The sequence below is a fragment of the Pagrus major genome, chromosome 14 (genome assembly GCF_040436345.1).
Source record: "Pagrus major chromosome 14, Pma_NU_1.0".
Taxonomy (NCBI): domain Eukaryota; kingdom Metazoa; phylum Chordata; class Actinopteri; order Spariformes; family Sparidae; genus Pagrus; species Pagrus major.
In genome coordinates, this window is record NC_133228.1 from 12,704,606 (window position 1) to 12,728,181 (window position 23,576).

General features: G+C 39.2%; 1 protein-coding gene across 6 annotated transcripts in view; it reads right to left on the bottom strand.

The window, feature by feature from the left end:
- The window catches only part of tfec (transcription factor EC), a 56,113-nt gene that overhangs the window by 26,974 nt on the left and 5,563 nt on the right, over positions 1 to 23,576 (bottom strand). For 4 of the 6 annotated variants that reach the window (XM_073480675.1, XM_073480674.1, XM_073480673.1 and 1 more), the window contains exon 3: positions 13,377 to 13,626. The exons of 1 other annotated variant lie outside the window; for it this stretch is intronic. In XM_073480675.1, coding sequence (XP_073336776.1) covers positions 13,377 to 13,604 — 228 coding nt within the window. In that variant the 5' untranslated portion in view covers positions 13,605 to 13,626. Of the gene's footprint in view, positions 1 to 13,376; positions 13,627 to 22,991; positions 23,109 to 23,576 lie in introns of those variants that run through there. One more of the 6 variants, XM_073480672.1, reaches the window with a different exon arrangement.

Genomic DNA, 23,576 nt, shown 5'->3' on the forward strand with positions numbered 1-23,576 from the left:
AAAGGACACGAACTCATGACAGGAACATATTGTTTGGAAATTTGATTTGAAGGCATGGAAATATATTTGGAAGTCTGCAACATTGGATAATGAGTTGATTATTGTATGCCGTGCATTGTATAACCATCATCTTGTTGTATAAGCATCATAGCAGGAGTAGGTGTGTCAGTTTCACTTACCTGTCCGTACCAGTTATATTCCAGCATCGTGGCGACACTTGTAGCATTCACAAACACCCGTGACGAAAACTGTATTTCTACGCTCTTGCACGATTTTAAAAAAATCTTTATAATCGCGGCCTGTTGCTCTCTTCTCAACCCAACTATACAACTCTTAGTTTTCCCTTGTGGAATTGATGTCGTCAGGACTTTGGAGGGCCAGGCGAACGCTAAGCCATTACACACACACACATTTCTGTACACATGCGCTGGCAAGCCGACACACACTCGCTCACGCACACCCCTGACTCTCCTGTTGAATTTTGGCACTCCCAGGGCTTACGACCTGTTGATAATGAACCTGAACCCATTATTTTGAGTCAATGAATTGAAAGAAATAGGGCAAAGAATGAAAGCCACAGGGCCAATTAACGGCATTCTTTGATGTATTACCCTTGCTCGCCACTCAACCAGACCGCTCTGCGCCTTTTGTCTTTATCCCCTCTGTTATTCATTAATTATTCTGAGCGGGGTCAGAGTTCGTGTGGCTAATTGTGCAGACCGTCTCTCTTTGAGGATGGCAAAAGATTCGCCCAACACTGACACTCCCCCTGACTGTGCCCAGCCACCTTGAATTATGCCAATTATTCCAATTCTTTGATTTTTTTTTTTTTCACTAAGCTCTGTCTCTTTTTTTTTCTTCTCTCTCCTGACTTTTACTTCAGTCTCCATCACTGGAATCCCTCCCTCTCTCTCTCTCACACACACACACACACACACACACACACAAACAAATACGTAGTATTTTGGCGAGGATCTCTCAGGACAGTTGAGGTCTTCTAAGGTTAAACTCCAGCTCAGATCAGATCTTTATAGACCTCAAGCCACTTCTTCACATTATGAATTAGCATTTCACTTGACAGTTCTGCACTTTGACGTGTGTCATTAAGCATGCACATTTATGAGGCTACTAAAAACATTAAAACAGCCTTAACCGGATGTATTGACCCTTCATAAGGTGTTATAAGAGCATGGTATTACTTTTTAAAACAATTTTTAAGCATTGGTATAGGAACAGCGATGTTCTTCTTTAGTTTCACAAAAGGAAAATTTGACATCTTAAGAAATACGTTTATTTTAGATGATTGATACTGCTTTCATGTACACTAAATATGCAGCTTAACCAGCCGACAGTTAGCTCAGTACTGCCTATTTGGCACTACTGAGTCTGTCTTTAAGCTGAGCTAAGCTAAGCTAAAGGCAGCTATGTGTAGCTGCACATTTACTGTACAGACTTGAGAGTGGTATCAATCATCTCATCGAACTCTGGTCAACACAACAAATAAGTGTCAAGCTATGCCTTTAACAGAGGCATGCCAGCTGTTTCCCCTGTTTTCTGTCCCTAAGCTATGCTAAGCTAAACTCAGCTAAGCTAAAGGCTGCCATCTGTAGCTTCATAATTAGTGTGTTGAGTGGTATCTTCTCATCTAACTCTCGTCAGGATTTCACGAATGTCAAGCTTTGCCTTTAACAAAAAAAAGTTTGGTATTTGAAAAACATGGATGATTACAATCACACGTTTTCGCTTATCACAGCAAAGGTAGTGATAATTTACATAACATGTTTGTTGTTGTTGTCGATTTTTTTTCTCCTCTATTTAAAACACTGGTCTTCAAACTGAAAGAAGTCTTGTTTTTCAGAGTTCCCAGAACTGCAGAAATGAGTTTGTGCCTCTGGATTTTTCACAGTCTGAGCCAGTTTTAACGGGCCATTGGAAACGCATTACTTAGTTCAGGATGAAGATTGTGAGTTGCTCACTGTTTCTACTTCTTTACAAAATGTCTTGCGCTTATCTTTAATCAGGCAGTAGATGCAGGATATAAAATATACAGCCTTTTTCTTTAGACATGTTATATGCATATTCTTGTTTCAACTTTGCACTCCACTTTCTGTTCTGTTCTAAGAACTGGTTGTGCAGACTGCCTCTGAGGAAAAAATAGTTCGACATTTACCCAAGATTCCATGAAAGTACAAAAAACAAAGGCAGTGCCATTCTCAAAGTGATATCAGAAGAAAGGGAGAAATGTAATCAGATTAGGAAACGTCTATGAGGGCAACTCATCTTTAACATGATTAGGAGAATAGACAACGTATAATAGTTTAATTAGCTGTCGGGCAGTTTAGAACTCCCTTCATCTGAGCCATGAATGTGGAGAGTTAGAAAATAAAAAAAAAAATTAAAAAAAAACAAACTAAAATTAACACTGCTGTGATCAATCCGAATCATATAATAATAAAACAATCATTAATCTGTTAACTCAGTGTCATTGCTCTAAAAACCTAAATTACATATGCTTTATCACTTCCAGTTAGATGTCAACTGCCTCTTCAGCCCCCTTTGTTGGGTAATTGTCCCTGAAGGCCATGTAAGATCACTGAAACCCTATGCTAACCTTTTGTCTCTAAATCCTTTTGGATGTGTTTTCTTCAAAGGGAGTTCCCATGCTGCACCTCTGGTCATTTGCAGCCTTGAAAGGTTAGGTCCCCAGGCCAAGTCTGTGTCACTGACGCCACTGGCTAAACACTGTGTCCCGGTCTGACCTCCTTAATTTGTGTGTGTGTGTCTGGGTCTGAAGCATTGCCTATCAGGACTGCTCATCTTGTCTTTCAGCAGGGTACAAAGATGGGAGTGATGTTAACAAAGGGCCCTGATAAGATCATGTAGTAGCCACAAGCCAAAAACAGAGGATTCAATGAGGTGACAAACTTGGTGTTTCTTACAGTCTTTTGGCTTGAGGACGTTGCGCTGTAGATCAGATCTTGATTATATCTTTCTTAACAGGAAGTTTTTTTATGCATGTGCATATCCTAGTATAAATAATAGCCAATTGATTTACACTGGAAGTGCTAGTTTGGCTCTTTTTCTCCATAGAAAGCCAAAGAAAGTTTGACCTATTTGTGCTTGTCTACTGTAGAAACATACCAACTCTCTCTCTATTAGAACCAGTTGCAAACATTGTTTAAGCCTGTCCCTAAACCACAGTCCTTGTTTGACATTACGATTTTATCGGGGGGAAAAAAATCACAAGACCTTGTAATTTGTTTAGTCGGGCAAAATACAAAATGTCAATATATATACACTGATAATTTATTAATTTTGATACATTTATTGATTTTAAAAGATATTTTTTTCAAGTCAATAAAGTCATAGTTTGTCATGAAACTAATCAAGTACAAGGCTGCGAAAATACATAATTAGAAAGACTACACACCCAACAATTGCCCGAGTGACATCGCCTCATTTAACGCTCACCAAAACTCATAACCTAAACCTTATAAAGCCGGTTCCATATATTAGCTGACTTTCAAAACTGACTGAGTCTTCTTTGGCTTAACTGCAGCTGTCAGTATGACCAGATCTACCTTTATTAATACTTTTCTGTGTTGGGCTGGCAGCCATGTTGGTGTTGGTTATGTATATTGACTGAGATGATGTAGTTCACTGTGTAGTTGTACACAAAACTAAATGGTATTTTGCTATCTTCATGACAATCTTTCTTGACTTGCAAAACTATCTTTTAAATTGACAAACAGCATATGTTTAATTCATGGCAAAATTCAATTCTCGCCATTAGCTACTGAAATAAGGTCCCATGGGCACACCTTTTAATACGCCGATACATATATTGATATATGTGAAATAGGTCAATATTGGTCAACCGATATATTGGTCTAGCTTCGCACTAAATCCTTTAAACCACATCACTCTTTTCATTTCCTCTGCCACTTTGCATAACATTGCTCTTCCACTGTTTACTGTGAAGTTACAGTGAAGTTACATGACTGTTTTCATGCATACGGCACATGCCCCCATACACATAAATGATATTTTACACGTTGCCACAAAATCATCTCTTTCAGTTAGATGCACAAGGATACATCACACAAGTTGTTACACATCATAAACATATAGACACACACACACAAACACACTAGGGGTTCCCGAATACCAATTATGTTGTTCTTGTTCCCCCCTCTGAGCTTATCTAGCATCCGGGGAGACCTCCAGCCCACTCCCTCCCTCTTCCCAGCGGGAAGCCTCTGCTGGTCCCAACACACAGTCCCTGCTAACTCGCTCCCTGATGCACACTGTCCACTTCCCCAGCCACACACTAACACTACTACTCTCTACACATTGTACCCTCTTTTTTTGCCCCCTTTTGAATCCTATTAGTGCGTGAACTTAGTTTAACTGAAAAAGACTGTCGACTTCACTCAATTAGGCCTAATAGGATTAGGTTGCCGGTATGGGCCTGGAGGTTTAAATAGGACTGGAATTTTGGCAGACACCTGCTACATCTATTGCATTAATCTTATCAAGGCTATGGACTATGCAGGGGCCCCAGTGACGTCCAGGGTTCAATGGTTGGATGAATGGCTGTATTAGGTGCATGGGTTTAGCCCTGATGGCATCAGTACCAGAGGAAGTGGCACCCAGTGGTGAAAGAGGGCATCAGTGAATCCAAGGATTGAAAGTAGCCACATGCATGCTGTTGACCAAGGCATTACAGTAAATTGACTTTAGTACCGACAGTGCTGATGATCTATAACTGCAAATGAATAGATAGATTTTGGATGGTTTAATCTCATATTATTGTTTTCAGCCCAGAGAGTAAGGTGTTGTGGTATTGATGGATTGCAATAGCCAGTGGATACAGTACCCGGGCGGCAAATACCCAGATTCAACAACACTCTGATGTAAACAAGTCTCTTTTCAAACTTTTGATCTCTCCTCTTGTTTATTAGCAGGGAACAAGGGAAAACAAGTAGGTAGCTGTTTCTTTTTTTGTAAAAAAATTGGGGCATTTTTACATTCATCTGACACGGAGAGGCAGGCAGGAAACAAGGGAGGAGAGAAAGGTATGACATGCAACAAAGGTCCCAGTGATCAAACTGTGGACTTTGTGGTAATGTGGTATGTGGTGTTACTATCGGTCCAGACTGGGCAGTCCAGGAGGCTTCTAATTTTAGTCCAATGTTGCTGTCAAGTTTATTTATTAGTCTATTAATAAATAAACTAAATTACATATTATTTATTTATGAATTCATTAATGTATTTTTAAATTATGTACTTATTGACTTTTTTATGCTGTTTTTGAAAATCCCTTTTAAATTTGAACTATTTATTGATGGGTTTGTGAATGGGTATTTCATTCAATTGTATTTATAATTCCTCTTTTTATTGCCCATTAGAATATAAAATAATTAATTACTTTGTAATTTAGTCTTTCTATTAATAGATTAATAAATTAATTGTAAACAAATGTATTAACGCCTATTTTTATAGTTTCTGTGACACTTGTGGTCCTCCATATAAAACAGCTACACTGTAAAGCTGGAAATTGTATTTCAACCAAAGATTGTTTGTGAGTGACAAACAGAATGTCGACTCTTCTCTTTCAAGAAATTTCACCTCACATTAATTTTAGACTTGTGACTTGGCCTGGTGAAGTACATGTCAAATACATTCAATGAACATTTCATATAGTATGCTGCTTATCTCATTTTCCAGTTGTAGCTACAGTGTAATTGTGAACATTAACTAGGCTGCCACTAAGAAAGTGTAGTGTTTCTGCCTTCTGATTAAACGCCTCTTGTTGAGGGAGCTACCATGGAACCAGTTTTGAGTACTTCTTTGTCTGTTGACAGATTTTGTCAAGACCATAGCATTGCAACCTTGCAAGATAAAGTCACAAAACTTTACAGGTGTGTAGTTGAGAAAATGTATGTAAAAATTACGTATTAATCAGTAGTCTTGTTGACAGCTGTAACTGCGTTTTTTCAGCCAACATGGCTGCCAAACGGGACATTTCCAGCCATTTTGTGGCATCAAAACCAGCTATCTCTTACACGGGAAGTCGTCATATACCCAATATAGGGTATATACTAACCCATATTATCCAACCGTAACTTAGAGAGGGAACATTAATCCTTAAATAAGAGGACTTGCAGGATATGTGTATATCTTCAAGGGACAAAAGGAAGCAGTCTTGTCAAGACTAGAGCACACACATTGATTTTCAGCATTCAATAGTGCAAACAGACCAACGTTTCAACACTACTGTGTCTTCATCAGAGTCAAAAGATTGACATTCAGTTGCTTACTGCCGGAAAATGTGCTGAAAATCCTTTTTAATATGAATTTGTGATTTATTTGTTTGAATGAAAGGTGAAGCTGGGTGTTGAGTATAATGCCAGATTCCCGTTGCAACCATATTTACTTGTTACTACTTCAGATGTGTAACATGACAAAACATGCAAATTGAATTTGTGTAACCCATTGGATACAACAATCTTGGAATAATGTGTGAAAGCTCTAAAGTTAGAATAATGGGCGGCTTTCGTGTTCTTCCTGTTTAGCTGAAATGGTGTGAATGCATCGGATGTTTCCATTTTCTGCCAGTTAAAGTTATAACCACACTGTGTGGCATTCAGAATCTTGCCACCCAAGCGCAATAAATCTCCATAAAAACTGATAAATGCCTTCAGGGCCATGGTCACAAACCCTGCCACAGGACTTAAACCCATTCTGGTGATGTTTGGGATGGTTGTCAAGGGGAAGGAAGGTGTAAATGTAAAGGAGATGGGGACAGATAAGAGTGGCAGTAGAGAGTAGAGGGCTTGATGAGGCCCACACTGTAAAGATAATTACTAAGTCATTGTCTCTTAACACACTGAGACAATGGCCTTTTACTATGTCACTGATCACTTTACTGCTTCATCTTGTCCCCACGAAACCTAATCAGCTTATTCCATACAACTAATTCATAAAATTTCAAGCATCACTATAAGCTTTACAAAAACAGAACATTAACTGTTGAAGTTAAACAAGACATGCAGAATAATATAGCTTTAGGAAAAAAATCTAAGTCAAGTAAGAACATAGAAGAAGTGACCATAAAAAGGCAAGTCATGAACTAAAAAAACATCCTCAAACATGGACAAACACTGGATGTACAGGGGTTCATTAGTCCTCACTGACTGTATCTATAGCAGTCGGAAAGGGAAAGATGTAGATAAAGAAGCAGACTTTGGCCATATTTAGACATTTAGACATCAGCAGCCCCCTCATTCATTTTCATGGTACTGTCAAAGTGGAGGGCTCCAGGAAAACAGAGTCATCCAGTAAAAAACTGGTCCTCCTGTGTCAACACACTCTCGGGTGCCCTGGTAGTCCATTGGACAACCAGAGGTCAGAGGGTCGCAATAAATGTAATGCTTAATCACACCCCAAAAGAGATAAGAATTCGTTAGCTAGCATGCTATTTTCTCACTGTACGTTCAGTGTGTATGGGGGGGGGTTAATGTGTTGCTTCTGTGCTTTTATTGCAGTTTTCCCTGGTAAACACACCAACCACTTCGGCTCGCAAAGGTGCGGTGTCTCTGGGGTAGCAGGGGTGCCGCCTCTCTGTTCTGCCTAGTCCAAAGACATTCTGACAGCGAAGAGCCCCTCTAGAGGACGAGTGACCCCAAGAGCAGCAGAAAACCGAGAAGCAGACCAAAGAGGTCGATGTGTTTTAGTGAACTGACCCATCACTGTGAAAATGATTAGAAATGTTTATGGCATTCTTGCAAAAGTAGAATTCTAGTCAATCCTCTTCGTTACTAATCACCATTCTTCCCAGGGATGTCATACCAAGTCTCATACCAACACCTCACAATGTCTTCCCCGGAGGTCTCTCCATGTCTCTGGATGCTGTGAATAACTATCTTGGTGGCCTTGAACCCCCCCACACACACTACCCCACCTAGAGGGATTATGATACGTTTTATCCAGAAGTGGCCTGTGTTTTTGTTCTGTGTGTCAATTATTGGGATAGTCCAATGGCTTGATCTCTGCTGTTTCAAGAACAATCGTTGTGGGAGGAGGTCAAGGGTGAGCTGGGAGGGTGGTGATGTGTGTGTATGTGTGTGTTGTTAGGATGGAGTTACGTCCCGTGTGAGACACTAAAGAATCGAACATGAAACATTTGGAGGGCATTTCTGTCTAATCCTATTAGTGTCTTAGATAACCCTGCCATAACAGAAGAGGTCAGGGAAAAGACCTCTGTGGAAATCTCTCCAAATGACAGCAATTTCATCATCTAATCATATAAAAATTGAAATTAATGTCGTAGGCTACATCAAAAGCTGGTTGTTATAGTGTCTGAATTTTATTTGTTGTTTGTTGTTCATTTCCGCCGATCTAAAATCAGATTTCTAAGTATGTATTAGGCCAGGCTCCATACCTAAATTTGATAATGACAATAAAACATTTAAGTTAATCTAGCCATGAGAGTGGTGATCACATAATTTTCCCATAGCTACAACTTTATCTGATTTCCTTTTTGAGGCCCCAGAATATTTTCAGAGAACTTCTCGAATGAAAGGTGGAGTATATCCTTTTTCCGTGTGCAACTGCTCACTAAATCATGCCTAAAAAACATGGATGTTGGAGCACTGTGGTGGCTCTGTGCTGCAAGGGATTTGTTAGGGATTAGAGTATAATATGTTTAACAAAGAAAACAATGTTTCCTTTACACATTAATGACAGTTTAATGCCAATAACTTAAAAACGCCTTCTTCATTAGCTTCTTACTGTAGCTACAGAACAAAACCCAAATATAGCTCTGTTTAGAGGGGTGAACTGAGGAAAAACAGTAAGACTGTTGACCCCCTGGTCACACGGAAAACACAATTTAAGTCTGAAGCCTCATTTGATTAGCTAATTTCATTTACAGTGTGTTGTGAAAATCTGACTGTGTAGTGTCTGCCTGCACTAAAAAAAAGCCTTCAAACTGTTAGCTGCAATGGAATAATTACCTTTTTTGACAGATCTAATAAGCAAATATACGTCAATCTAATTTCTCACTCTCTGCCCACTTTCAGATAATCTCATGATGGCTAATATATGAATGAAGTGTTAATGTTCACATTGTAAACTGTAAACAGATTGTAACTAAGCGTAACTTTTACTTTAGCATCAGTATTGTACATTTTTGTGTTGGTTCACTTACTAATTTTTAACATGTGTAAGAGGTAATTTGGAAAATGTTGTAAGTGTTGGGTTTATTTTCTTTTTCAGAGATCCTTTAATGATTTTGTTTGGGAGGGGTTACTCTAGACAGATTTGACAAACCGAACTTTGGAACAAACTGAATTTCTTGCTTCTGTTGTTTATTGTTGAGAGCCCTTATTGTTGAATTCTGGATTTGTTGTATCAGGTGAGTGTTATTCGAACTTTGCATAACCCTAACCTGCAAAAAGCCACATAGATGTCAAGTTGTTGTAAAATACCTGTCCTTTTAAAGAAAAATCTGAAAATGTAAATGACAGTTTACGATAATCTAACAATTGAAGTAACAAGTAACAATTGCATAGCTGTCAGTACTGAGCAAAATATTTAAATCGAAAATTGAATACAGTCATGACCTTAACATTGAAAGTCAAATTGTAACACCTCTTGGATGTGAACAACACATGAAGATCCTATATGGACCTTGATGCATGCAGTTGCTGATGATAGCATGTGTGTTTTCCATCGACATATTTAATGTTTCCAGCACATTGTCCCCTCTGAATCACTACACAGGACTTCTGTCTGTCTCCATCCCTCAGTTCATTCATCCATGCATCCAGTCCAGCGAGCAAACCGCAGTCCAGCCAGCTCAGGCGCTCAGCCAGTCCAGATGGGTGGTCCACACCAATCACGGCTGCTCTCCCATGCTTTGGCTTGCTAGTGTCCCTGCTGCGTTGACACCCTCCTATTTTTTGTGTGCCCTCACCCCGTCTCACGAATTCCTTTGATTACGTCTCCTCTCTTCCGTTGTACCGATTTTGGCCAAGTCTTGGCTCTTTCCTTTTCCTCCACCTTTCCACCTAAATGTTTGCAATTTCCCTCATTTTTTCTTCACTCCAACCCCTTAGTATTTGGTTTCTCTCTTTCTTTTTCCATCTCTGCATTAGCAACAATAGTAGCTCCACCTTCTCACGTCTGTCCCTGCATGACATTGGTAAAGCAGGGTGGTATAAACCAAAATATGACCTCAGGACTTAGGTGCAAGTCCCTGTTTTCGCCAACATCTGCTCCACTGACATGTTTTTTAAGCAAAACATTGAATGTCTTACTGGACTTTTGGAGCTGACCTTGCAGAAGGGGCCAAGAAAGGGTTTTCCAATGCGGCTCAGTCATTTGCTTTGTTGTACGGTTAAATTGAGTGTTTTGGACACCCAAAATGAGTTGCCACCACTGCATATGTCTTTGATTGCCACAGTGTGTACAAGCTGGCCAGCTGAATTTGTGGAAATTTTTCGCATGGTTTCATTCACCACCCGGCAACACAGTAAAGTGTCTGTTTCCACCATGACTCACAGGCTCTGCCATGGATATTAGAGAAACAAGCCTTGAGTTGTAGTGTTACTCATAATGTTGTAGCCTATGTGAGAGCAGTTTCAGAACATAGTAGATTTGGATGTGGAACATACTGTTGGTCTAACACAACACTGTTTGTGCAATTTAATGTAGTGGACGGAAAATGTTCTGCTAGAGGTGGGACACTAACAGCTTTGACTGAAAATGCAACATGTTATTATGAAACAGGTGTGCAGAGTCATCCTGTGTGGCTGTGCTCTTAACTAAAGAATTAGTACAAACAGCTGGAATTTCAGACAGTTTACGCTAATGTACCTTTTTTTAAGCGAATGTTACTCGCGTGAGAGGTTGCTTCTATGCTTTTAATCCCTGCTGCTGATAGATGTTTTGAATGCTCGTAGTTCGGTTCGTTTCTCACTGGAATTTTATGCGTCGTGCTAGCCTAAGCTGACAGGCTAAGGCTAGCGCTTGTCTAAAGTACAACAACAGACAAGTTTAAACTGTATTTGGACTGGTTTCCAACAAGTTGAGTCATATCTAAATACTGAAAATGTCCATAATTGATCTATCCTGATATTGTTGCAACATGTTTTCTATCCCCTCCTGGATTATTGCAAAAAAGGAAATCCGTCTATTTGATCATTTAGCATTCTCTTTATTTGAGGAAGGAATCCTCTCCCTCACCTTCACCTTCACCTGCACCTAACCTCTCTTCCTCGGGTAATGAGGGGGGCAGCTTGTACCCTGAGGCAGTAGTCGACTCACAAGCCAACACAAACACTCAGACCCACTTGCGCACGCACACAAACACACACATCACAGACCAGCGCAACTTTAGCACATGAAAGGCCCCCTGCAGAAGTGAGAAACATACTGCAACAATGCTTTGAAGTATATTAGTCATCCATCTAATGTAGGGATGTTTTCTGTTCCTCCTCCTCTAAAAGTCTGATTCATATCTCCCTTCCAGAAAATTCCCTCCCCAAAGCCTGAGAGACAGTCGATCTGGGAGTCATTTGGCTCCTTTCACAATAGCCCCCGATGCATCCCAAACATACAAAATTCAGTCTCACGTTTGCATCAAAGCAAAGCAGGAAAATAGATCAGATTTTTTTGAAAATCCCAAATGAGGTCTGCAATCTTCTGCAATCTAAAAAAAAATGCACATATATGCAAGAGCACATGAATACACAGGGTATGCATACATCGCAGTGGCATACAGTAATTGCAGGAGCCAGTTATGGCTCAGTGATCTGTCAGCACATTGTGTGGGGTTCTTAGTTGCCTGGACAATGGTGCTACAATCCTGAGAGAGAGAATTCCAAAGAAATGACCCCTTAAACACAGAGTTCATTCAAATGGTTCCCGACGTGTGTGAACAACAGCAATATGGTCACAATCAGGCCAGTATGTATCAGCAGCAGATGGTTACACACATACTGTAAGCCACAAAGAAAAGCAGCATTTGAGGGAAGTGATATCGATAAAATATCCCGCAAATAAGCAGAAATATTCACTGTAACAGGCCTGTTTTGTTAACATCTTTTTCAAAGGCCTCTACAACAATGTGTCATTGATGTTGTTTACATGCAGTTAGCAGGAGGAGGTTCCCCGCTGTGTTTACTACCTGGCTTGGGTTTCACATTTCTGATGCATTTGCGGGAGCTCTGTAATTACAGTACATGTGACAAAATTGTTTTAACCTGACAGCTCAATAATTATATACCTGTGGTGATTTATGGGCTATTGTTAGGGGGTGTTTGGGTAAGAAAAACTCACACTGATGCCCGATCTTTTAAACCGGGGGGTAGAAGTTGTTTGCATTGTGATCACAGCCTTTTGTCTGGATACTTAGTGTAATGTAAAGAGATTGAACAAGAGAGTAATGCAAATAACAACAATGCCATAACAATTACATAGTAGCTGTTTGGAGACCAGTTGAAGTTAGCAAAACAGTGATACGTACTGACATTTGGAACAGAGGAAGCCAGATTACAGTACTTATTCAAGTCTTGGATTACATTAATATAAATATGCACAGCTCAAAGTATATACTAAAAGACAACACCCGCCCCAACAGTCTGTTCATCCTGCTGCCGTCTGGCAAGTGATACAGAAGTATCCGCTGCTGTACCACAACCACTTTGTACTCCGCCATAAATAATGATTAATGATAAATAATGCATTTTGTCGTACAACCCCGTGTTGCAGAATGATAAATAAATGAATTGAATAAATAGAAAATAATATGTCAACTACAACTGGTCAGTCAGTAGAGTGCATACCTCCGCCAGGCCCCTTTTGTACTTACTCATAGATACCACATCATGTTTTTGTTTGTTTTGTTTGTTTTTTAATTAAGATTCATGCATTATTCCCTGAGAAATTAATGAAAATATTGAAAAACGCAATCTTAAAGAAAGTAAGAAAAAATTCAGTCATCCCTTTATCCAGATGTTCACCGAAAGTTAACAGGGTGTAATCTGGGCTGAAACCCATCCTCCATCCAAGTTTTGTGGAAATCTGTTAAGTAGTTTTTGTGTAATCCTGCTGACAAACCAACCAACCAACCAACAAAAAAAAAAAAACAGCCATGCATGAAAACCATTAAGCCCAAGATGTTCAGCACAATAAACAGTGTATGCTAAACATCTGTATGTTGACAAATTTTGAGAATGACAGTATTTAGCTCAGTACAGCCTAACCAAGCTGCTAGTATGGCTGTGGCATCTTACTCTTGTTGATTCACAGATAAAGCTTTGATTCTGAGTTATAGTGTACCGTAACAATCTATGGTGGCCACATACCTTCCATGTGTTTGGGTTTGGGTGTTGGCGCCAGTAAGGTGTTTGTGCTCTGGTGTAGGCTCCACTGTAGGGACTCTGAGAGCATGAATGATGAACGGTGCTGCTGGGCCAAGGGTGGCAGAACTGAGGCCAGCTATGTGGATGTGGTCCGGAATCATATAAACCCTGTCCGTCATCTCCTTGATGAGTCACCCACTGGTTGTCTGGGCCGAAGTACGACGGGAACATTTCCGACAATCTGAAACTGGATCTAAGTAGCCAAAAGAGGAAATAATAATTAGTCGGTATATTGAATTGTCATATTATCCTTATTAAGTTCTCTGTGTACTAGTGAATTTTCACACTCGGATGCATTTATGTTCATTGGTGTACACTATGTTCCACCAGTTACTTCAGACAGCTTTAGACTAGAGCTGATTACAACGCTTTCACTGGTTGCTAATCTTGAAAGCGGGACAGTTTCTTATTAAAACATTAAAGAACACTTTGCCGATTTTCAACCCATTAGCACATTTTAGTCACAGCACGGTCTGCCATGTCCACGCTATCTATGTACGTATGGTCTCTGTCTTCATCTATAGCAGAGTCTTTTACTTTGGCCTTGAAGTGACATATTTAACATTTACTGGCACCCGAAGAACATGAACCGTTTTATAACTTTCTCTTATAGGGAGCCTCAGTGTCTGCCATCAGATTAGAGAACTTTTCTGAGAGCAGTATTTCGCATTAGGCTATTTCAGTGTTTGGCAATGAGCCATTTTCCAGAGGATTCCCTCAAGTCTCTTCACATTATCATGCTGGGGTTTGTTAAAATTAATAAATGGCTCCTCATTGGATTTGTTGTGAGTTTAATTCTTTGAAACGTCAGTTTTTCCATCATGGAGTGAATGGAAGGAAAAACTTGATTATTGGCGTGACTGAAGTAACAACAAGCAGCACGTGCCGAATCAAAGCCTTTTTCTGTGGCTTAACTAGAATCAGTTGATACATGTAAATAATCAAATGAAATTTTATTTGGAAAAATAATGCTGCAAAAATCGCTTTCATATGAACTATTAATATCTCTCATTTATACGGAAGGCCTGAGCGGCAAGTGAAGAATTTAGTTTTTTCTCCTGGAAATGTTTTTTTTCCACATGCTTTCTTAGATGAAGCAAAAGCAAAAGAGGCATATGTCTAAAATTAGGAGAAATCAAAATGGAAAGCAGACCGTACAGATAATATTATAATTTTCATTGCATGCATCACATGCAGTGATTTGTTTCATGCTTTTAATTAACTTGAAATTCAGACTTTGTGTTCTTTTTTTTAAGCTTTCAAAAGATGTACGGAAAGTTCTCGCCTTGAGCATCACCGGCGCGGTGATATAAATTAAAACACACCACTTAATTTCCTTGTTGAGGGCTGAAATAAAGGTGATGGGCCACAGCGAGCTGGGGAGCAGTCGTCAATAGCCGAAGGTCCCAGGGGAAGCCAAGGGGCCGCAAGTATAAAAAGTAAGTAAGTACTTCATATCTAAATTAAAACATTTGAGTGCAAATTAGCTGTCACTGCCACTGGAGTACTAATGGAGAATACATGCAAAATAGGAGTCTCATACATTTGCTACAATGCAGAACTGATTGAACACAAAGAGGAGGTATGCGTGTGATTCGACTGTAGTTTCTGCCTCTCCCTTCCGTCTCCTTCCTCTCTCCTTATGCAGGAGGTTAATTGGCAAGGCATATGTCTGCCTGGCTGTCCAAGCATGGTGCAAACAGTGTTTAATTGCCTTTATTCTGTCACCAACATTGCTGCAATATTTGCTTGGCACTGTGTTAAAATGTGTTGATGACGTTGGAGCGGGTATGAGAAAACAGGTTTTTTTGTAAAACGTAGAGAAAGGGTTTTGTCCACCTAGCTGCATTCCTGCGAGGACGCTCATTTGGAACAAGTGGTTGGTTTGTGTGGGTTTGGCCCGGGTCTTTGTCCGTGGTTTGTGAGCTTCTCTGTTAGCCCATGGGCAAGGCATCTTTCTTAAATAGCAATTAGCTGGCTTAACACACGAAGAGTGTTTTATGGGTATGGGAATGCCACTCAACTGGGCTTTTGTCACCAAGTTACGCATGCTCCATTGTTAACCCATATAGTGTGTATTTAGGTGAAATGGTGCAGGTTTAGAGGAAGATACGTACCTGCAGGGATTACATTTGAATGTTATGCATTTAAATTTACATATTAAACTTTTTTAATTTTAACATTTTAAGAGTTTTTGTCTGATTGTATTGACCGAATATGATTATTGCTCAATACATTTTTTAACTGCTATTTGTTTTCCCACAATCAAATAAACTTCTCTCATTTTCCAGAGCTGTAGACATCTTGATATAAGGGACTTGATCTGAATAAGACCACCAGCTGAGAAGAGGCGAAAACTTATTTATCAAAACTACTGTTTGATAAATACCCTGGATTTAGGATCTGTGTAAGCTTTGGTATGAATGGTGAACACAGCGTTTTTGTAATAACTTTAGGTTAACCACTTACTCATCACTCATCATCGGTGTAAAACTCGGTTTACTTGAGTTAAAAGCCATAAATCAACAGTCTGGTATGAACAGTTAAAAGCAGATCTTTAATTTGAACCTCAAAACACAAATGTTGTGTGTGTGGAAGTGTTATAAATGAAATGTTGACCCACAGTTGGCAGCATATGAAAAGGCGGCTGCCTTCCAATTGTCTTCCAGCCAGTAATAAAATCTTGTGTGGCTAGAAGTGCGAGCCGAATCGCAACTTATTAGTGGTTTGTAAATTCAGTCAATGTAGTCAATGAATCTGCATTATTGTGTAAGTTACTGGATGGATATTATTATTGCGCTACATTTAATAAGCATATCGCCATCTAATTACAACAGATATGCTTGAACTAATCACAAAGCGTTAAATCCTTCTGTATCCATGATCTCATCACTGCAAGTACAGAATGAAAAAGGGAATGCATTACAGAATGTTAAAACTCTGCTATTATCTTAAGGGCAGATATTTTGCATCGTCCAATAGTGGTCTTGTCTGTCTTTATTTCTCCATTTCCACCAAACTGTGGGCTTTCTGTGATCAAGACCTACACCTGGTCTCAGGTTAATTAGCTTAACGTAGTTAACGTGGCTCATTATCGATTGTCTGTTGAATGGCCACTTACTGTGTGACTGTGATGTCCTGAACTCATGATACCACCACCTCATGATTCCCTGGTTGTTCGACATGTGTTCTTTATATTGTCATTTATTTGAATTTGTTTGTCTTCCTTCCAATCCAACTGAGAGCTGACAGCAGAACTAAAGGCCTCCTGCTGCTCTGCAGAGAGGTGACGGATACACTAAACCTCGGAGCAACAGTTAACAGAAGCCGTGCTGCTCACGCTTCTTTAGATCCGGCTGCAGGCCTGATTCACAGTCTCGGGGATCCAAGCTGTTCATTTGTCATCAGTGACTTATTCAATTAAAATAGATATTAATCAGAAGACAAGGAACTTTGTGGTTTAATGAAATGGAGTTTCAGATGTGTATTTGTGTTTATGCATGTGTGCTGACTGCATGTAAGTGCCTCACACTCTGAATAAATGAGTTGATATGTGTCAGTGATTCTTGCAACACAAAGTAATAACTAAAATAATAGTTCAGTGGCTGTACCTATCCAGTGACTCATGCTAACGGAAATATATAACAGTGAACACTAGAGACGAGCAGTACTTGCACTAACGTCAAATCAACAGCCATGAACTTTCTGAGCCATGTACTGTGAGTGTAAATGTGAAAGTTCAGTGTTGAAAGATTCCCTCAGTCCCACCTGAGCAGGTGTTTTTAACAGCTGGACCAGCTACAGCGAACAAAAAACCTGATTCTGTGCGGTAATGAGGGTAAAACTGATACCCCTGGTTACACTTTTATTTTACATCTGTCAAACGTTCAGTTTAATCTAATTTACATCCTGTAATGAAGCCAAAAAGTTGTGCAGCTTTATTTGCTTCATTGAATATTTTTTACTTGTCTCTCTATTTGTTGCCTTGAGACAAAAGTTCACAATTTTTATTGAAGGTGTTATTTTGCTATTTTAACTTAAATCACGTTTATCGCTTAAATACCTAATTTAGTGTGATTTTTGGAGTTATGGCCAACACCACGAGTTTAACTTCACTAGCAGATTTTAATGCCTGAACAAACTAAATAAACAAACTGACCTTAAAAAGGACAACACAATTTAATACTGTTTTAATTATCTGTTTATATGTGGCGGACCCTGCCACCTTTCTAGCTTCAAACAGTGTTCTGGGGACCTTATTTTCCTCTGAGAACAGCTCGTTTATTCAGTTATGGGAAAAAATATATTTCTGAGTTTGTATTATTACCTCATTAATATTGTAAATATTAAAACTCTGAGCTTGAATTTCTTCTCCAAAACTACATAGTGCCTCTTTAACATCTATCATTCAGTCTGTCTGTCTGTCTGTCTGTCTGTCTGTCTATGTTACACACTTACACAAATCCTCACCCACCCAAGTGGAGACAGGAAGTTTAGAATATCATCGCTGAGGATTTTCTGACTGTCTGTGTCACAGATGAGAAAACACACACACACACACACACACACACACACACACACACCGACGTCTGCCTCATTAAAACCTTTCCCATAGATGTACTACTTTGTACAGCTCTCCACTCATCATCACCTCCAATCCGCTCAACCCTCGCCTCCCTTTGAGCTCCACTATTTATTTCCATCAAGGCCTCTCTCTCTCCCGTCTTTCTCTTTATCTCTCTCGCTCGCCCTCTCATCCACAGTGGGCTTTGTTGCTGGGCTGTCATGTATTGAAGCACCTATTTATTTGCTTTTTTATACCGCTAATTCTCTCTTATTGTCCCTCCTGGCGTCCCGTCGCGTCGGGTACAAGGCCACCGCGAGAGTTTTGTTCCCTGTGTTCAAGACATGAGTCAGCGAGCCAAGATAATGATGAAGAGCTCAGACACGCAGGAGATCCAGCCTCTATATCACTGATCACACCGGCAAAGTCTTCTTAACATACACCCCTCACACAATGTCATTATTACAGAGTGTATTCAGTGTGTGTGAGGGGCTGAGGTCACCATTTAGGATTGTGTTTTAAACCGGTGTGGTTTCACTGTTCCTCCACTGTTTGTTCTGATTCCATTCACTTAAACGGGGTTTGACACGAGCAAACTAAAGAAGCCTTTTAAAATGTGCTTGGAAAAAAAGTTATTTTATATTTCATTATGTCACTTCAGTCTGACTCTGTTTTACTTCTATAAAATCATAATAACCTACACTGGATAGTGAAGTCCAAATTCAGAGGAGGTACAAGGATCTTCTATCATCACATATCCATGATTATACATAATACATTAACTAAAATACTAATTTAACTAATACTTTTTTAAACACAGCTGCAATTTTGTAGCCAATAAGGTTGTATGATCACAAACAGGCCAGTGAAAACCCTGACATTCAGACAAAAAAACACAAAACTCTGCAGTAGGTAGCGTTTGAGAAGAATACTCTTACTTAAGTATTGTTTTAATATCAGTAGTTTTGCTTGTAATTGAATATATAAAGTTCCACATTCAACACAGTAACTTATTGCTTTTATATGACATTTACAATATTTTCTATAACTGAAGTCACACAACTGCTAAAATAGCCAGCATGACCAAAGATAATGTACTGTAGTCCTTCTGGCCTACTGCACTGAGAGAAACCAACCATAGGCAGAGCACAGGGGAGCTTTGATATGCTTACATACAACATCACAATACCGTCACGCTTAAACTGTGGAAGACACACGGGCAGCATGTGCCTATGCATTGTCAAATACGATTCTGTTCAGTTCTATTCTATATACGCGTCTACTTCATAAGTCAATCATATCCGTTTTGTGACTTCAAAGAGTGGTTTCTGGAAGAGGCTGCAGACCGTGGATGAGCATTCACTTTCACTTTTCATTGGTCAAGGGTGCACGCCACCGCTGAGAGGAGGTTACCACGGGCTCACTTTGAAGTCAGGCCTCAGAGCAGACAATGTTTACATTCTTCTAGCACATTACTGCCTCCAGCCCACCGCTTCTTACACACATATCTGTGCATCAGACTGCTCACATGCCAACTGAAATACTGGTACGACTTCATGGCATTTTCATGGTTGATTATTATTATTATTATTAGTAGTAGTAGTAGTAGTAGTAGTAGTACCATCATTATTCATTGAGGGAATTTAACTAAGTACATTTACTCGAGGTACTTTACTTGAGTTTTTCTATCTACTGTTATTTTATATTTCCACTCCACTATATTTTAGAGGCAGATATAGTACTTTTACTCCACTACATTAATTTGATAGCTTTAGTCACTAGTAACTTCGCAGATTGAATGCTGCATCAGAGCAAAAAGATTTTATCAGCAATAGGATAAAAACACAACAACATAACAACAACTTTGATCATTGGAAAAATGCTGAATATTGGATTAACCGTCCAGACTGATTATCGCTTGACCCACAGTACGCAGTGTATACATACATGTAAATATGCAGTATTATAGTATACTTCAACGTGTACTTTCATTACTTATGTAAAGAAAAATTTGATATCACATACTTTAAGACTTTAAGTATGCCTTTGGGTACTTTAACAACACTGTCGTTTATTCATACGGTGCAGTATGTAAGAATTGGCCATGTGTAGAATTCAAGCAAATAGAGTGTAGCATTTCAACTAACTGCTGCACTCTCTAGCTTCCATTAGCCAGTTAGCTCAGTTAGCCGTGCAGTTAGTAGCCCCATTAGCCGACTCTGCCCAGACTGGGAGCTCAACGCACCAGGGGGGAGTGTTGGTGTAGTTTACTATTGGACTATCACATCTTGAGGTATAAAGCGACACAGGGCTAGCTGGTTAGCATGCTAACTCAAAGCATGTTAACTTGATGTACATGTGAGCATGAGCATGTTGATGGTACAGTGTCTTGTAACAGGGTGAATGGTTTCTCTGTCACTTGTTTCTGCACTATGTAACTTCAGTGAGAGGGTAGGATCACAGCGTTACATACATGTTTACTTCAACATACAAGTTTTCAACACATAACAATGTTATGACATAATGAGTTTTGTTTGTAGTTAGCACCTACATTACGTCTGACAAATTGTTACAGACTTGGGATTTTCATTTATGACAACTGTGTGTAACTTTAGTAGAAGTACAAGTCACCCACAGAAATAGTACTAGATTAAAAGTCTTTTCTGTATCAAAAGCACAAAGAAAGTTAATCAAACATATACAGTATGTACACATTTAAAATTGTTAGACCAACAATCATTTTTCTGGGTATCAGGATCACTGTTTTTTTTTTCCATCCGATTACTGATAAAATAAATTAATTGAAAAATATACTGCTTTGGCTCTGATGAAATCTGCAAAGTAAGTTGAAACTAAAGTTATCAAATAAATTAGGTAAAAGAACAATATTTGCCTCCAAAATGTAGTTGAGTGGAAGTAAAAATAACTAGAAAATGGAAATAATCAAATAAATAAAGCACAAGTGCCTCAAAATTACATCCAGTGTAGCACCCGATTCACGTGGTTACATTCAATAACATAATGAACTTCTTTAAATCAAATCCAGGTTGTCATTTCCAGATTAACCACAAGATGGTGCTGTTTACACCCATTCAACTTCTTTAAAAGATATGTCTCATACTTGTATTTCCTTGTGGAAACTGCAACTAATGCCCCCACAAATTATAATTAGACAGCAAAAAAGTCCTGAAATATTTGAGAAGGCGTGTGTGTGTCATACATGACTGTTTCTATATGACATTACTTGTAAGCCATGACTCAGACAACAAACACTGCTAGTTCTCCAATTTCAGGAATCTTAATGTCAAAGTAACGCTGCACACTTCCATTAAACTGCACACTGCTCTGTTTGCACCCCGTCCTCTGAACACACACCGGACAGTGCGCACGTCACAGCCACACACCGATGACACACATTCTTTCAGCCGGGCTCATCTTTGATAAAATAAAAAGACATGCAGATTTAAAATCTGCACTTGGAAGTTTTAATTAGCCTTGAATCCCCAAATTAACCATTTATTTGGTACTTTTTGCTCTCTGTGATTATTTGTGACAGACGTTCTTTGAGAGAAATTCTACTCAGTCATCTTGGTTGTGACTCATTGTCCCATGAGGTCCTTTACACACGTCGTATAGCTCCTTCTTCCACACGGTTTTCCCCCTCCCCAGCCCCAAACCCCCGCACGCACCACTCTGAAAACAGCATTCCCGTGATGCAAGATTAGAGAAGTTCACTGGGTTTTTCTTCATATATTGTAAATAATATCAGGTGACTAAAAGATGAGGAAGTGGCCCATGAGGAACTTTAAAGATTTTCCCGCTGTGTCATTGTGATCTCTCAAACAAGCCCTCATGACAGGATGTTGTCAAAGTGACACCAGGAAACAGAGGATGCTGCGAGACTCAATGCAGCATTAAGACAACTACATGAAATAATGTGAGCGCAGAGAGGAGTAAACTATAAACAGAACAAGACATTCACCATCATCTGCGAAACCTTGTAGGAAAGTTTGTCCTTCCTGATACGGGTTTACATGAAACTTTATTTTGAAAAGATTTTAGATGAGCATGCAAATTCTCTTGAAACTTAGGATTTATATCTATAAAATGTCTGTGATTAATAGTTTGATAGTCCTCGTCTACACAAATTACATTCATTCTAAAATAGTAGTGGTACCACATGTCTACAAATAACAAATATATGTATTTATAAGCCCAGAATGTGCTTTTAATGTCCGAAGACTTTCCAACCTGCCGTTAACGAACTTCCTGTTAAACAGGATGTCGCTTGCAGTGAAGTGAATATAACAACATAACATAATATTGGACGCTCGCATGCAGTTCGGACACGGTAACCTAAAACTCTTATTCAGAACGCTTAAAGATGAGCTTGAAACCGCTCTGGATCCTCTGGTTAGTCTTAAAGTTGCACTATGCAACTTTTTTTATGGGCCTATGAACAAAGCTGTTGACACAAGGAATGGCAGCTTGCAAGAGCAAATAGGTTTTATGTACTTTAAAGCCATGAGTTTACATTTGCTTTTGAAATCATTCAACCGAATGGGCTTGTATTTTACAAAAACTACAAATATCCAATCTAGAAGTCCTGCATATTCCCACTGGACTAATAGATTGTTGCTAAAAAGTTACATAGTGCACCTTTAATGATTTATATCTGTAAAAATGTCTGCAATTAATAGCAACTGGGAGTCCTTATCTACACAAATTATATGCCTTCTTAAATTTGGTATTTTAGCTACATAACAATGAAAAAAAATGTATTTAAGAGCCAGAAATGAGTTTTTTATATCCAATAACATTCCAACCTGCCACTAATGAACTTCCTGTCAAACAGGATGTAGAGAAGTAAAGGTGATTCGTTATAAGCAGCTTTTATAAAGTACATTTAATCACATTACAGCACACCTCAGATTGCAGGACACTATTATTTGCATTTCAGTGTATTTGGTAGAGAATCCAGAATTATTAATTACCTGTAGTTTGGTGGCTTTATGAAGACAGGTCCCTTTGGTATACTGTATGTCTGCTTATTTCAAAGTCCAACCTCAAACTGTCCAAATTCAGCCCAAAACTTGCTTGTTGATCTGCCTCCTGTTGTTGTTTGATGATTACTGGAAGCATGGACAAGTGAAAGGGCCCCAGATTTAAACAGAATTTTGTTTCCTCTTTTCTAGCGCCACAGAGCGGGGTGCAAAGGGAAGCGTTTACGTCAACTGCCCTAAATTTTGAGACAGAAATAATCACACATTCTGGCAAGTCATCGTGTTACATAATTCCGGACGCCCATAAATGAATCAGATACAGTTAAAAACCTGATAAAGTCATAAAAATAACAACGCTTAAAAAGCTGTCTTGTGTATCTGACTTTGTTACGAGGTCTTTCTGGAAATTCTCAACCAAACCCATGGTACTTACCTGGTAAATTACTCCAGATACTTCAGCTGATCATGCAGCATCCACACTCTGATATTGTTGTCAAGGTCGATCCTAAAAATAAAGGCTTGACTTTCAAGTGCAGATGAAATGCTGTTAATTTCATATTCTTGAGACAGTTTGTC